The sequence below is a fragment of the Euprymna scolopes genome, chromosome 28 (genome assembly GCF_053919585.1).
Source record: "Euprymna scolopes isolate OS-2025 chromosome 28, ASM5391958v1, whole genome shotgun sequence".
NCBI classification, from domain to species: domain Eukaryota; kingdom Metazoa; phylum Mollusca; class Cephalopoda; order Sepiida; family Sepiolidae; genus Euprymna; species Euprymna scolopes.
In genome coordinates, this window is record NC_136509.1 from 30,941,853 (window position 1) to 30,958,784 (window position 16,932).

The 16,932-nt window shown below is 36.8% G+C and overlaps 1 protein-coding gene and 1 pseudogene across 3 annotated transcripts in view; both read left to right on the top strand.

The window, feature by feature from the left end:
- The window catches only part of LOC145249553 (katanin-interacting protein-like), a 648,058-nt gene that overhangs the window by 218,114 nt on the left and 413,012 nt on the right, over positions 1 to 16,932 (top strand). For all 3 annotated transcript variants that reach the window (XM_080111227.1, XM_080111229.1, XM_080111228.1), the window contains exons 19-21: positions 188 to 509; positions 7,377 to 7,483; positions 13,272 to 13,418. In XM_080111227.1, coding sequence (XP_079967353.1) covers positions 188 to 509; positions 7,377 to 7,483; positions 13,272 to 13,418 — 576 coding nt within the window. The remainder of the gene's footprint in view (positions 1 to 187; positions 510 to 7,376; positions 7,484 to 13,271; positions 13,419 to 16,932) is intronic.
- On the top strand, positions 9,315 to 9,431 carry LOC145249795 (5S ribosomal RNA; annotated as a pseudogene).

A 16,932-nucleotide genomic window follows, 5' to 3' on the forward strand; every position in this document is an offset into this window, starting at 1 on the left:
TATATTCAAGCATATTTTATGCCAGGGAAAAGCCCCTATCACCCGCTAGTATATATATATATATATACATGAATGCATTTTCTTAGTGTTTTAATTTTTTTTGTGTGAACAAACACTCATAAAGCAGTTATTGACTAAACACTCAATTCATACATTTATTAACATTTATAATCCATTATCATTTCAGTTCGCCAATTGTCCGAAAATTGCGAGACACGGACAGAGAGATCACGTCATCGTTCCGTTCAGAGATGCAATTCCCAGCTCACAGAACGAATGACCTCCAACCTCGGTGACAAAGTGACACACGAGGTGCTTGAGAGTTTCAATCTGCTACCTTCAACAAAAGATAAAACCTGCCAACTCTTGGATCAGCGCCGTGAATGCAGTGAAAATATTGAAATCGCATTGGAATCGACCCTGAAACTTCGCAATAGGCCGAGCAAGTCCGATCCTCATTTAAGGCCAAGACTAAAAAGGGACACATCAGGAGTTTCCTCACCATCAAGGTTATTTTCTTATCTTGCTTTGTCAATGCATTTAATAAAGTGTCTAATATATCAGTCTTCTTAGACAAGAGAAAAATCCAGGTTGTCCTCAATGATTGTACGTCCAAACAGCATGATATTAATACAGGTGTGCCTCGGGGGTCGATCCTTGGACCTTTATCATTCCTAATATTTAAAAATGAGTTCCCTGATGAAATTGTATCTGAGATGGGTATATTTGCTAATGGTGCTTTATAACAGACACAAGGGAAAATGAATATACTCCCATCTAAGGCAATGGTTGAAACCTTAGAGAATGACCTCCAGTCGGAAGTGAAATGGGAACGCAAATGGATGGTAACATTTAATGCTTCTAAGACTAAATTTTTTTTCTTTTAACAATTATAAGAAACTCCAACCTCTGTCCCATTGTCGCAGTGTTACATCCTTCTGCCTGTATTGCAAGTATTTTAATGGAAAGTGCTCTGATGAACTCATAGAACTTGTGCCCCTTCGACGTAAATACCTCTGACTAACCCGACAAGCAGCAAAATCACATGACATCACTGTAGAGATCCTTAGATGCTGGAAAACGTTCTACCCTAAAAGTTTCTTCCTTCAAACTACTAGACTTTGGAATTCTTTCCCAGTCTCCTGCTTCTCTGACTATACTGACATGCAGAAATTTAAATGTAATGTGAACAGATATCTTGCTACTCAACTCCTTATATACTGGCCCTGTAGATGTGGTCCGAAATAGTAGCCTCTAGGTACACTCTTCCTTGTCTGGAGTTAAACAGAGTAAAAAAAAAAAATGCTTACATTTCATATTAATTTATTGCGAACAACACATGGATGTTGCATAGAGAAGCATTATTGTAGTACCATATACTAATTCACTAAAAATAGATTTAGAATACAACTACCAATTATTTAAAACTCATACTCGGTCATAGCTGACAGGACGAGAATAAGCTACCCTCCACCACCCTGTGGATTAAATGAAGAATTGTTTGAAATTTAATACATATTCCTGAAATCAACAAAACTTACCTGGAGAAGGTTGGAGGTTACATCGGCCAAAATGTTATGAAAATAACATACAAGATGAGAATAGTAGTCAAAAAAATACAAATCATTAATCCTCATCTCAAAACTTCAGAAACAAAATACAGTAGAACCCTGGGATACGATGGCCTCGGGATACGTTCTTTTTCAGGTTTCAATGTGGAATACAATGTTTTTCCGAGCCCTGGTTACTGTATTTGCCCTGCCTTACGGTGTTATCAATAAATGTTATTTAATTATATACATGTGTATTATATACTGTATTATGGCATAATCACGTCGACACACTGGTTTCCGCTGGATCACCGAAGTTAAGCAACGTTGAACTTGGTCAGTACTAAATGGGTGATCATTTAGGACCCCAGGTGCTATATGTGCTCTCCGCTTATCTCAGCATTGTTTCCAGTCGTTCTGGACTTCTCCTTACCACTGGACTCAAACAGTGCTGATTCAGGAGAGGTGTGGTTGGGATTGTGTAATCCTGCCTTGCAGTTACACGTGCAGCTGTCCTTACAGGGGGTATCCTTTGTCTTTTGAGACTGAACGGATGCATCGATATACTGTACTGTATCTTGTTACTAATTTTTAATGCCGTCTCCCGGGGTTACTGTAATGAATAAAATTGTTTAAAAGTAAGAGCTAATGTAATACTGAGTTAATACGGTTTAAGTTGCATTGGCCGAACTACAGTTCTCATCTTGATGGAACAAGAACATGCAACTCTCATGGATTAAATAAAGAGTTCCCTTTGAAATTTTGTGCAGGTTTTTCACCTGAAGAAGTCCAGAGGTTACATTAACTGAAATGTTGTGTGAATAACATTTTATATGAGATCAGTAGTCCGAAGCATCCATATAATATAAGTTCATTACCGAGTTAATAAAGACAGTGCCATGCTTTAAATTTTAAAAATATTTTAAAGATGCTATCCTCGATTGCTTGTTTTTTTTAATTGTTAATAAAGACAGTGCTGTGGTTTAAATTTAACAATATTTTAAGGGTCTTATACTCTATTGCTTTGTTTTTTAATTGTTAATAAAGACAGTGCTGTGGTTTAAATTTTTGAAATATTTTAAGGGTCCTATCGTCTATTGTTTTTATTTTTTGTCACACGGAGACCACTCAAAGATAAGCGTTAATGAGTGTAAGGTGGTAACTAAGACAACAGCTTAGTCATCGTTTTTGGTTGAAATTGGGCAGAATTTGATTATCTGGAGGGGGAGGTTCAACAAGAATTTGTTTACATTGGACTTGAAGATGACCATGTTGTAATCAGTTGAGAAGCAGGCCAGCGGAACAGAGTTTCATAGGTGGGCAGTTCTAGGAAGGAAGTTTTGTTTATGGAGTTTGTGTTTAAATTTAAGCACAGATAAAGAGTCAGGGGAAATTGTTGGTCATGATTGTAGCTAGATGAGTGCTTTTTGGGAAAGTTTCTAGCATAAACTATTGTTTTAAGCTCTCCCTATAAGAAAAAAATTCAATGGATTCAAATCCAGAGATTTTAGTATATAAATTAATCTTCGGCATTCAATCCATTTTCCAGTACTGTTGCAAAAGAACAAACAAACAAAAATAAATAAATCCGACTCAGCATTTTTTTTTCTGTTTTAACACAAGTAATTTTTATGCTTGCTTCTTGTTTTTTTTTTTTTTACTGTTCATTTTGTCTGCCATGAGATTAACAAAACCCTGCTGTCTCGACACCAGCTTAAAAGTCTCCTGCCACCACCACCACCACAGAACCACACATTCATCTCACCTGGCTTATGTTTTTCTTTGTCCTGACCTCACACTGGCCGTAGCCAGCCATTTCTTGCCTTCAACTTTACACGCCCATCTTGCCCGCTGCGCACTTTTCTTCTTTCCTCTGCAACATGCTGTCGTTTTTTTCTCTTTCTTGTGATGCAAGTTCATGCACACTTGCTAATTTGCATATACGCTCAAACAGCTACTGCTGCTAATATCTTTGCAAGCCAGCTATTCTGCAGCTCCTGCTGATATTTTCACACGCGTCGATACGAGCTCTGTTACACTTGGAAATGTGCTATCCAAGTATCCGCAACATGTGATAGTGTCTGAATCCTGTTGAAGCAATGCATACCATTAGCAATTAGATGCATTAAGATATTAAAACATGATTAAAATTTATGTTAAAAATAAAAAGAAGCTTGTCTATTTGTCCAGACTTTTGCACCAGATAAAGAAATAGGAAAAATTCATGATAGAAAATAAAATTGAATGAATTACAATAATTATTGATCCATCAAAAATTCAAATAAAGAATTTTAATAAAGAAAATTCTTTATTATTATTATTATTCAATTCTTTATTTGAACTTTTGATGGATCAATAATTATTGCAATTTATTCAGTTTTATTTTCCATTATCAATTTTTTCCTATTTCTTTAATTGCTCTATCTATTATATTGAGCTTTTTATTATTTTGATAGGTTCCAAGTGTAAGATAATATTTAATGTTGTAATATATATATATATATATATATATATATATATATATATATATATATATATATATATATATATATATATATATATATATACATATATTATATATAATATATCTCTGATGAATTCTCTTGTCGATTTCGACGTATGAGCTTCCGCCACAACAACTAAGTTGTTCAGAAATCCATACAGATGATTTGTTTATAGTGGTGAAGGCTTTGTGTAGAACCAACCACTCTTTTTGGTATTACTGCTAACCTCCGTCAGTGCAGTTGGCTGCCACACGAGAGAGTATACAGTAGACCGCAGGTTTTTACATCAGAGTTTCCTTCTCCTAGATTCATTTCTTAACGAAGACCAAGGGTGGATCTCTCTTAGTGAATTAATGTGCCCCAGATATCAACCTGGAAATTTCTATGACTCGGCACAATATATATATATATATATATACATATATATATATATATTTTTTTTTTTTTCACGGTGGTCACCACTTATCAAGGCCCGGAAGCCACTCAGGGATAAGGGTTATTGCAAGTACAGTATGTTAGTGTGGAAATTTGATCAAGTGTTTACTTAAGGGGGCGGTTCATTAGGAATTTGTTAACGTTGGACTTGAAGACATCCAAGTTGTAGTCAGGTGGGAAGCAGGCAGACGGAACAGAGTTCCACAGGCGTGCAGTTCTAAGAAAGAAGCTTTGTTCATGGAATCCACGTTTTGATTTAGGCACAGATAAATGGTGGGGGAAATTTTTCACAGTGGATTCAGCTAGATGGGTGTTTTTCGTGAAAGATTGGCGAGGGGGGACCAGAGATTGGAGTTCAGACGAGCACCTGCCATGGGAATAACGATAAAACAAGGATATGCTCACAAAGTCTCTTCTATGGGAGAGAGGTATCAGGGTAGAGAAAAGGGCATCCCCCACTAAGCCGCAAAGTCTATTTTGTACTCTGTCAAGGCAGGACATATATATATATATATATATATATATATAATAGTAATTATAATAATTAATAAATATACAACTAAAGTAATCTAGTGCCTAAAATACAAGCAGACACATCCAAGCACATCCAAGTTAAAATAAGGTCATCTTTTAATACACAAAAGGATGAATCACCTTCTTCAAAAAATAAAACAAAGAAAGATGAAATAGAAGCTAGCCAATCTGATAAAAGCCTGACTATTGGTTGGTGAAAATATGGGCAGGAGTAACCAAGAATCTGATTGGTTAGCTAGCAAACAATACCATGTGTATATATAAACACGTGGTAACATCAATTCCATGCATTAGCTCCACAAATTCTTATGATGATGAAATATTGAAAATTCCGTGTAGCTTAATTTCCATATATATTTTCATAACTTACTATATATATATATTTAAGTTGAATTAAGTCGGTTAATTTAGCTCTTATGCATAGATCATTGTATAATGATTGGATCACTCTGACTGAAGTAAAAAACATTTTAAAATAAAATGTTTAAATTCAACGTTATTTCACGTGGTTAATGGTATCCGAATGGATACGGTTTCTGCTAATCAAGCCAGAGATGGCTTGTGTTGCTGGGTTGGAATCTATTGACTGGTGTTAATCATGACACCCTGCACTGAAGATTCCCGAAAGGATGAAACACTAGTGTCTGTAGGTATTTAATTATTATAGTAATATATATATATATATATATATATATATATATATACAGGGTGGCCGAAAAGTCCCAGGACACTATACATGTATTTTTAATAAAACACAGTATTTTTTAATGAAACACACAGAAAACATATATAATCAACAAAAAAAGTGTCCTGGGACTTTTCGGCCACCCTGTATATATATATATATATATATATATATATATATATATATATATATATATATTGGGTGCATGTGGTGTTTGAGAACATCTATTGCATTTTTAAGGATAATAACAATACAAACAGCAACACATTAAATGTAATTAAATAAAATGACATTGGTGCATAAGTGACAAATAAATAATTTCATCCAGTGAAATCTCCCTCCGCTTCAATGACAGCTTCTATTCAAGACCTAAACCTTTGGTAGGCGCATATAAGATGGTCCTCGTTGACATTGTCCATTATTCTGACTATGGATGCTTTCGGAGAATCTTTGGTGTTGTCAGGATGTCTATCAGCATCTCTCAACAATGCCCCACATGTAATAATCCAATGGATTAAGGTCTAAAGAGCTTGGAGGCCATGAGTAATGTGATCATGAAAATGTTCCGCTAACCATTCTTGAATTGTTTCGGCCTTATGTGATGGTGCAAAAGTTCTTCAATCTCACTAAACAAGTGTAGTCGTCTCTGACATAAACTGACCTCTCTTCATCACACAGGATTTGTATCAAAGATTCTCATGGATAGTCCTTTAGTTTGTGGCTTTTGAGACACCGAGATCTTTTGCAATTGACCTCATTAACCTCTGGGGGCTCTTCTCAATGATATTGTTGAATAAACTTGTATATTCTAGTGTTGCTGGTGCTTTTTACATTTAGTAACTTTTTTTTAATTTTAAAAACAAAGGATCGTGCGACTTTAAGAAATCGTGCAATTTTCAAATCGTTGTGTTCTGCTATTATTTCAACTATTACAGCATGTCTTTTCATTTCCTGTGTTAGTTTATTATCTCCCTTGATTGATGGTCTGTAAAAAAGTAAATCTATATATATAAAAGTGAAAATGTGTGTTAGTGTGTGTGTGTGTGTGCATTTTTGTGTATGTCCGCCAAAGGCTTTTTTCGCTGGGCTTCTCGGTCGGCTCACTCCTTCTTAAAACTTTTTATATGCTATCTAAATTGTAATATCTACGAGTTAAGAACGGGGATCGCAGCTATCTTTAATTTGCCCAACTTTTACGTGCTATTTTCGTCTTCGGCACGCTTTTCAGTATAAAAAAAGCGAATGAATGGGGTGGGGGAAACTAGGTCGAACATCACACGACTTAACTTTCTCACACCTGTCAATTTCACTTTATAAACGTTAACTTAAGACACTTATGACTTCTTCTCTCCTCGTGGCCGAGATGATTAGGTCTCAGGTTTTTTTTCCATTTCGTTTCCACCTTTGCGTCAAGCCTACCTTCCTACTAAAAATTTTTTTCTTTACACCTCCAAACACCCGGCCAACGTTTTTTTTAAACAGGGTTGTTTTGATATAACCCCCCTCCCCAACATACACACACCTCCAAACACCCAGCCAACGCCGGGTACCCCCCCCCCGCTATTGTTAATATAAAGGAAAGAATTGGTAAAATAAGTGATGTTCTTAATGTATAAAAAGCTATTTAAATATTTAGTAAAACTAAAACACTTTCAATGTCTTTTCCAGTGCAACATCGCCCCCTTTACATACGATGCTTGATGACGATGATGATGATTTTCCTGACAAAACTGCAGAACCTGAGATGGAAGATCAATTTAATATGGACATAAATGGTGAGTCGATTGAGAAGTCATTTACAAAAAGAGAAAGTGTAAAGGGAATATTAAATTATCACTGTTGACCAGGAGAATAGTTTATCAGGCCTGTGATATATGGAAGTATAGTTGAGAATATATAACACACGTGCATTCCCTAATTGCATGTATATCCTGTTCAGGGGAAGATGGCAACGTTAAGTTCTTGTAGTCCTTGCAGGGAGGTATCAACATTCTTCTACATACAGTGTGTGGTGTAATGGATTATTCCAACCTTTTAATTCTTTCTTTTCTGCATAAGCTTTGACTGTTGATAAACAAAGATAACAAATGCAGGAGTATACGATATAAAATAAGACCAGTTAGGATAGGAGGAGTAAAACAACAGAGTTGATCAATGGAAATTTGGAAATTTAATAAAAGATTGGCGAGTAAAGAAAAACATGCAGGGAGTATTTTTGTCACTTTGGGCTAGCACATCAACCATTAATCTCTCAGATAGGGATAAAAAAATGAATGAAAGTGGCACTAATACTAGGGGCTTTAACCTGCTTCTTCCAAAGGAGGAAGTCTCATGGGGGTATGAAATTCACAGTCCATCCCCAGTTGCATGTATATATCCCTCACTTCCCATGACAATGTTAGATTTTTGCAACTCTTGCAGGGAGGCGTTGATGTCCTCCTACATACAGTGCCTGGTATTTCCAAATTGTCACCCATCTGGTACTGACAAAACTCAATATTGCTTGGTGATCTAGCGAAAACCGGTGTGTCAACATGATTATGCATCATCAGCTGAGTTCCAACCTCTTTACCATCGCCGCAATGTTGCATCCTTGTTTTAATGGGATGTGCTCTAATGAATTCATAACACTTGTGAGTATGTACCCCCGACTAACCTGACAGGCAGCAAAATTCCACCCCATTCACTATCGAGATCCCAAAATACCGGGAAGCCTTCTACTCTAATAGTGTTTTTCCTCAGACTGCTAGACTTTGGAATTCCCTCCCTGTTTCCAGCTTCCCTAACTGTACCAGAGGGTTGATCAATAGAAATTTAGTAGGAGATTAGTGAGTAAACAAAGTCCATACACGGAGTATTTTTGCCACATCTGGGTTGGTTCATCGACTACTAATCTCTCAAACACAATACAAAATAAAAGTCTCAGATCTAATAGATCCCTTATTATTGAAAAAAAAAATGAACCAAAGTGGCAGTAAGCTTAGAGGGTTGAACAGGCTTCCTCTGAAGGAGGAAGTTTCATGAGAGTATGAGATTCACAAATGATCCCAGTTGCATGTATGTCCGCATCAGATGACGATGTTAGATTCTTGCACGGAAATGTTGGCATTTTATGAAAGATAGCACGTAGTATTTCCAAGTGGTCATCCATCTTGTACTGACCAAGCTTAATGTTGCATCGAGTGGAAATGATACAGGAATGATACAGAAATGATACAGGAATGATACAGGAAATGATACAGAAATGATACAGGAATGATACAGGAATGATACAGGAAATGATACAGAAATGATACAGGAATGATACAGGAATGATACAGGAAATGATACAGAAATGATACAGGAATGATACAGAAATGATACAGAAATGATACAGGAATGATACAGGAATGATACAGAAATGATACAGGAATGATACAGAAATGATACAGGAATGATACAGAAATGATACAGGAATGATACAGGAAATGATACAGGAATGATACAGAAATGATACAGGAATGATACAGAAATGATACAGGAATGATACAGGAATGATACAGAAATGATACAGGAATGATACAATGGATGTGAAATGTGAGTCTTAGTGACACGCTTAGATCTGATATATACGGCATAATCACATTGTTACACCGGTTCTCGTCAGATCACTGAAGTTAAGCAACCTTGAGCCTGGCTAGTACCAGATGGGTAACCATTTGGGAATTCTAGGCGCTGTATGTGCTTTCTGCTTATCTTGGCATTGTTTCTAGTCGTTCTGAACCTCCACTTGCCACTGGTATTCAGGAATGTCGACTCAGGAGAGATGTGGTTGGAGATAGCGCAACTCTTGCAATAAAATTTCACACGCAGGCACCCTTTGGGTAGACTTTAAATAGCTTACGTTCATAGAGTGAATGCGGTATTGTGGTGATTGCAACTAGTCTTAGGGAATAGACCAAGTGGATGTCCCCCGACACCCCTCCCTCCCCATTCCCTTCGGGCTTAATGAAATTGCAGCATTTTTTGTCATATAACACCTGCCTGGCACTAGTTGTATGCCTTAAGAAATGTAATATAATTTTTATGATAAATAAAGGCACCCTTTGCATGGGTATCCATAGTCTGTCAAGACTGAAGGAAGCCTTTTTTATTTTTAGATCTGATGACCTCAGAGGAAAATTAAATCTGGTCATTATGTATGCAGAAGAGAAGCTTTTATTAGTTTGGTCACACTGAAAGAAGAACTGAGAATTCTTGGGTTAGAAGATTTAGAAAAGTGGACATAGCAGGAGAAGGCCAAGGGAAACACGAATGGGAGAAAAAAAGATGGACCACTTGTGAGGAAGTGATAAGGCTGGAATATGAGAGAAAGATGGATAAATAAAGACCTGGGTAGAGATGGATCAGTTTGGATATTGATGTCTAAAAGCCGTGCAATACATGCCAACATGTAAAACAGATGTTAAACCTATGATGATCAAAGAATGTAGAACAGTTGAGGTAGCAGGGAAAGCCAACAAAAATTTAATTCATGGTGGTAGCATGCTCTCGTTCTGTCAGCCATAACTGGGTAGAAGTCTTAAGTAATTCACAATCGTATTTTGAGTGTAGTCCATACTGAGTATTGAACATTCAACCTCCAGAATAGTATAAAGATAAATACAAAATCTGCATTAATCAAAATATCATATTTAAGCATATTTTACAACCAGGCAATGCCAGGCAGCTTGCTAGTACATATATACATATATAAATATTCTTGTTTGGCCTAATAATAATACAACAAATAGAAATCTGCTGATGCCAATCTATTGACCAAATAACTCATTTTAGAAGCAACGATTGAAACAAGACAACAACCTCCAAGTTCTCTCTGATTCTCTCTTCTCTGATCTTGAGCAAGTAGTACAATGGGGAAAGAGGTGGCTTGTTACTTTTAATGCATCTAGAACCAAGCTTTTATCTTTACATCATCAACGCTCTGATCCCCATCTGGCATCAATTGAAATGAATGGCTCTCGTCTTGGGGAGGCCTCATGTTTTGATAAGCTTCTGACCTTTACTCCTGATCTGAAATGGAACACATACATTAAATCCGTTGCCAAGGCCGCTGGAAAAATGGTTGGATCCTTCTATTGATCCAATAGATATCTCACTGCTGATGCAATTCTCTATCTATATAAGAGCCAGGTACGTCCAAGGATGGAGTACTGTTGCCACATCTGGGCAGGAGCTGCTAGAAAGGACTTATCCTGTCTTGATAGAGTTCAAAATAAACTTTGTAGCCTTGTGGGAATGTCCTTTTTTCTTCCCTGCAACCTCTTTCTCACAGAAGAGATGTTGCGAGTTTGTCTTTACTTTATCGTTATTTTCATGGCAGGAGCTCGGCTGAGCTCCATTCTATGGTTCCCCCTCGCCAAACTTTCACAAGAAACACCCGTCTAGCAGAAAACACTATCACTAGTTTCCCCCATTCTTTATCTGTGCCTAAACCTAAGCGTAGATTCCATGAGCAAAGCTTCTTTCTTAGAACTGCACGCCTATGGAATTGTCTTCCGTTTTTCTGCTTTCCGGCTGACTACAATATGGTTGTCTTCAAGTCTAACGTAAACAAGTTTTTGACGAGCCGTTCCATATAAGTTAACAAATTTACCGAATCTCCATTACTAACGGTTACTATATTGTCCAATTTCTACTGTACACTCTTTAACCCTTATCCTCGAGTGGCCTCTTGGCCTTGATAAGTGGTGATGCCTATGTAAAAAAAAAAATGCAATCTTCACAACGAAGCTGTCAGTATTTCATTATATTTGTTGTTTTCCGACAACTTGTGTTTTTATCATTTAACAGATTGCGTTTAGAATGACAGACAACCTGCCAAACAGGAGAAAGTGCAGAGTAGATTGCGTTTGATCAGAGAGGGGCAACAGAATTAGGTGCAGGAGCATTTACCACCACTGGTTGTGAGGTTTTCTTGGAATAAAACGATAGGTTTATCCAATCCAATTAACTCGGCAAAAATGTGTGATGGATTAAAATTTCTAAAAATTATTTTGATTATTCAAATTACTATTCGCATCATCTAACAAAATTTCGGCTGATGTGATCTCCAACCAATTGATTGAACTCAGGAATTTTTCTGTTGGACTCGTGAATCCGTACAAAATTACAAACAGGACCCTTTATTTAAGCCATAGGGGTTAACATTTTCTTGTTATGTCAGCCATGATCAGGTAGAACTGTTAAGTAATTCACAATTGTATTTTTAGTATCACCCATACTGAGGATTGAACCTTCAATCTCCAAATGAGTGTCACTTAGAACTGAATTTTTACCTAGCACTTCTATCAGTTCTCGGATTTAAGTTTTACAAGGATTGGTAAAGATTATTTTCCTTCCATTTAAAACTTTTAAATATATATATATACATAAAATAGATTTAGGACATTCCATGCCTTATCATCCAGTAAAAGATCGAAATTCCACCACCCCCCTCAGAATTTTTTATCCTTTTGACTCCTGTAAGATATGCATAAGTTATGATGAACTGTCAAATTTCAGACCCAGCAATCAATGGAAACCCTGTTTTTGAGCCCAGCTAAAATAAGTTCAAGAGGCCGAAAAAGGACTGTCGGGACGCGTCGTGACGGGACTACCCATAGTTACAAAGTTGTAAATTTTTCGAAAGTATTTAGTTTCTGGTCTAGAAAATTGTACCTATACCTGTACAACTGTGATTTTTTTGAAAATTGTCAATTTTCAGCATTAAATTTCAATGTGAAGGAATAAAATACTAAATATGAACCTATCTATATATCCTTAAAGTTCTATCTTTTGGCTTTCTAAATATTAAAACAGATATCACCTCTGACCTAGAGTTGTCTTTTCTTGACCCCCAAAGTTATGCCCTTTTGGGGGTTCCCGCAGGAGCTGTCTCGGCATATAAATGGCAAAGAAGTCCCCTGGCTTTCTAAGGTTGATGTTCAGATTCCTGAGTCAAAAAACCCTACTAGGTACAATTTTCTAGGCCAGAAACTAAATACTTTCAAAAAATTTACAATTTTGTAATGATGGGTAGTCCTGTCACGACGTGTCGTAACAGTCCTTTTTTTGGTCTTATTTTGGTTGGGCTCAAAAATAGGGTTCCCATTGATTGCTGGGTCTGAAATTTGGCCATTCATCATAACTTATGTATATCTTACAGGGGTCAAAATGATAAAAAAAATTCTGAGGGGAGTGGTGCCTGGATGATTTAACATGGAATGTCCCATTTTTTTTTTTTTTTACAAGCAAGTCACCACTTATCAAGGCTTGAGAGGCACTTGAGCATAAGGGTTAATGAATGCACAGTGGTTACCGGGACAATGGCGTAGTAAGCTTTAGTGGTGAAAATTAGGTATAATTTCATTATTTAAGGTACCAGTTCAACAAGAACTTGTTTTCATGGGACTTAAAGACAACCATATTGTAGTCAGCCTAACACTAGATGACATGCTGTAAAACAAAACAACCACCCAACCCCTTGAATAAATATATGAACAATGTATCTATAAGTTTTCATTTTGTTTTTGTTTTGTGCAGAGGATGATCCTGGACGGTGCACCCCACTGGAAAAGATTAAAAAGAAACGCGCTCGATGGCGTGGGCATTCTGATAACAAACTAGAAGAATATTGGGGATCTTTGAATTATTTTAACCATCTTCACCGAGGACGACTTTCCATGGATGGTAGGGTCTCTTTCTTATTCCTGCAGGTATCTATCCGGCATTACCCGGGATGCAGAGAAATCATTTTAGATTTAAATTTTTATTTGTTTGCACATTTTTTTAAACTTATACATAAAAAAAAAGAAAATTTTAGTTTTTAGGGAGACAACTTTTATACTCTTCACATAAAAGTAGGAGTTATTCTCCTTGATTATTTTATTAAAAATATATGCATTGTTCATTTTGCTAAATGAGTAGAATCAGAGCTCTTCAGGTTTGGAGTATGAAAAGGAATTGATGGATGTCAAATCTCGTATTCTCTAGTCAGTTACATTCGGTCAAATAAAAAAATCGAAGCAGTTAACATAACATTTTAGAACACTATCCCATTCTCAAACTGCCACGGCCATCTTCCACGTCGCCTACACCAGGGTTTCCCAAAGTGTGCCCCACAGAGCCCTGGGGCTCCGTGAGTGAGACTGAGGGGCTTTGGAAGCCCTTTCTTAAAGAGGACCAAACGCTTTATATGGAAAAATTAAATAGCTGCAGACATTTAATTTTTGATATATTTTTTTTTTACTGAAAATAGATATGATGCATAACTACAGATGTAAAGAGTTTCAGGATGGTTCATGAAAAAGTAAGTAAAAAATAAATTAACAAAAATGCAACAATTTTTGATTAATCAAAAACAAAATGATTGTAGACATAAAAATATTGTAAAATCATGAATAGGAACAACTCGTGTAAGTTAAAATTTGAAATTAATGTTTTTCACATTTATTTTAGAAATTATCTTGTTAGTGCTCTGTGAGAAACCTTCGTCCTGCTCAGGGGCTCCATGATGTCCTGAAGTTCAGTAAGCCCTGGCCGATACAACTGAATGCTGCTGAGCCTTTTCTAATGTGTTACTGACGCAACTTCCTATGTGTCTGCTCACAACCAAGTGTTAAACTGATGATGATGATGATGATGATGATGATGAAGAAGAAGAAGAAAATGAAGACAACTCTTACTGTGTTTACTAAACTATCAATTTGTTCTTTATCTTTTGCAAATAACTTTAAATCGTCCATGAAAAGTAGATGGTTAATTCTTTCTCCTTTCTTCTCTAAAAAATCTTTGTTTTCCTTAGCACCATTGTCAATGGTATCATTGTCAATGGTATTGTTGTCAATGGTATCATTGTCAAGACAAACAACAACGGTGACAGACTACCACCCTGGAATATTCCCCGCTTTATTTTTACCTTGCCAAGTCTGGTTTGACCTGCATTCAGTTCTATGTTCTACTTTTTCGTCGACTCACTTATGAAGGATTTGATATTCATTGCAGCTCCAAACATATCCATATTTCTGTTCAACTATCCGAAACCATATCATAAGTTTTGCGATAATCAATTCACACAATTGCTAATGACGTTAACCATTTCTTACAATTTTTCAAAATCATCTTGTCAATCAATAGTTAGTCTTTAGTCCCACAACTTCCCCACCTGCACCCTTTTTTGTTCCTATGGCACTAACGTTGCTTATTCAAGGTAACTGTACAGTTCATTAGCTATGATCCCTGCCAGCAATTTCCACAATAATGGTAAACCACGTGATAGGTCTAAAGTTATCAACTACATTTCCTTTTGCCAAGTCTTTTACACAAAGTACAGTTTTCCCCGTGACTATCCAAAGCGGCACATTATTTTGAAGATACTTATAAAGTTGATGGGTTTGTTAAGCCTTTATCCAATATCCTTGTACTCCATCAGGACCTGGGATTTTCCAATTTAATTTCAAAGTATTATTATTATTATCATTATCATTATTATTATTATTATCATCATCATTATTATTATTATTATTATTATTATTATTGGCTCACATGGAGCTTTCACACAGGTCGTCATAAGTCTGATTGAAAACCTGTATGTTTCCTGGAAGCTGAGTGACAACAAGTCTCCCCAGACCACCAGCACTCTCCACCTCCTTCGATAGCATTTGCAAATAAATTTGCGTTATTGCAGCAGCTGCTCACCATTGATTTCTCACTGTCAGCGACGATTGCTGTACTGGAATTTCAGTGGCACTAAGCTTCCCCAAGGTCCCAGTTCTCTTCGCGCTTGTCTGGCGGAGGTTTGGTCAGTGCTCTCTTCTCAGTCTTTCCCTCCTCCTTGAACCTTCTCGGCTATTTGGTTTCACACTTTTTAGGGGGGAGGACAGTGATGGGCACTGGGAGGGGATGCGTGATGAGGATGTAGAACTTGTTGATATGCAGCTTCAGTGTTCTTCATTCCCTGTAAAGCTTCTTCATGTTTTGCCTCTGTAGAAGATTGTCTGGCTCACCCATGTGTGTCATGTGTATTATTCCCCGCATTCAAAGGTTTTCCTTAATATTTCAGCCATTTTCCTTATCGTTGTCGTTGTATCTTTGCAGCCATTCCTCTGGTTCCAATTTCTCCCATCCTTTTTTTAAAAGTTTTTCAAGATTGTTCCTAGTGCTCCTACTATTATAGGTATTATTTTGATTTTCTTCATCATCCAAATCCCTTTTAACTCTCTGGCTAACTCTGTGTATTTCCTCCATTTCTCCTTTTCTTTCGTACTCACCCTATGGTCAGCTGGGATAGCAAAATCTACGATTTGATAGAATTTTTCTTGTTAATTATTACGACATCTGGTCTTCTTGCTTGGATGGGTTTGTCCGTCTGTATGTTCATGTCCCATAGGATTTAGTGGTTCTTGTTTTCGAGTACTGTTGCTGGCTTATGCTTGTACCATTTGTCTGTACGTTCAAAATGCAGTTGTTTGCATAATTCCCAGTGTCCTGCTCTCCCCACTTGGTCGTGCCTGTTTGTGTATTCCTTTTGGGCAAGTTTGCTTTTTGTATTCCTTTTGGGCGAGTTTACTGCATTCACTTACTATATGGTTTATCGTTTCGTCTCTTTGTCCACAGAGTCTGCATTTGCTGTTTTCTTGTGTTTTATCGATCTTTGCTTTGATATGGTTGGTTCTTATCGAGTTATCTTGTGCTGCAGTTATTAGGGATTCAGTTTCTCGGTTTACAAGTCCTTTTCGCATCCATGTCCACGTGTTTTTGTTATTCTCATCTTTTGTCATTCGTATGAATCTTCCATGTAGTTGTTTCTCTTCCCATTTTTCTTTTCTTGTTTTGTCATTTGTCTGTTTTGTGGGGGGGGGGGCTCAGTGTCTCTCGCTGCCATAATTATCCTTTCATTATTTTGCATTTGTTCTTTTTTTTGTGTGTCATTCACACAGTCTTCTATGCAGACCAGTCCTCTGCCGCTGTCTTTCCTTTTCACGTAGAGTCTGTCAACATCATCCTTCGGGTATAATGCATTGTGCATGATCATGAGTTTCCTGGTCTTCTGATCGAGTTGTCTCAGTTCTTCTTTGGTCCACCCATATGAACAGTCCAGAGTATCTTACTAGTGATACTGCCCATGTATTTATACCTTTTATTAGGTTTCTGCTATATAATTTCGTTTCCAAGAGTTTTCTTGTTCTCCTGAGGTAATCCTTTC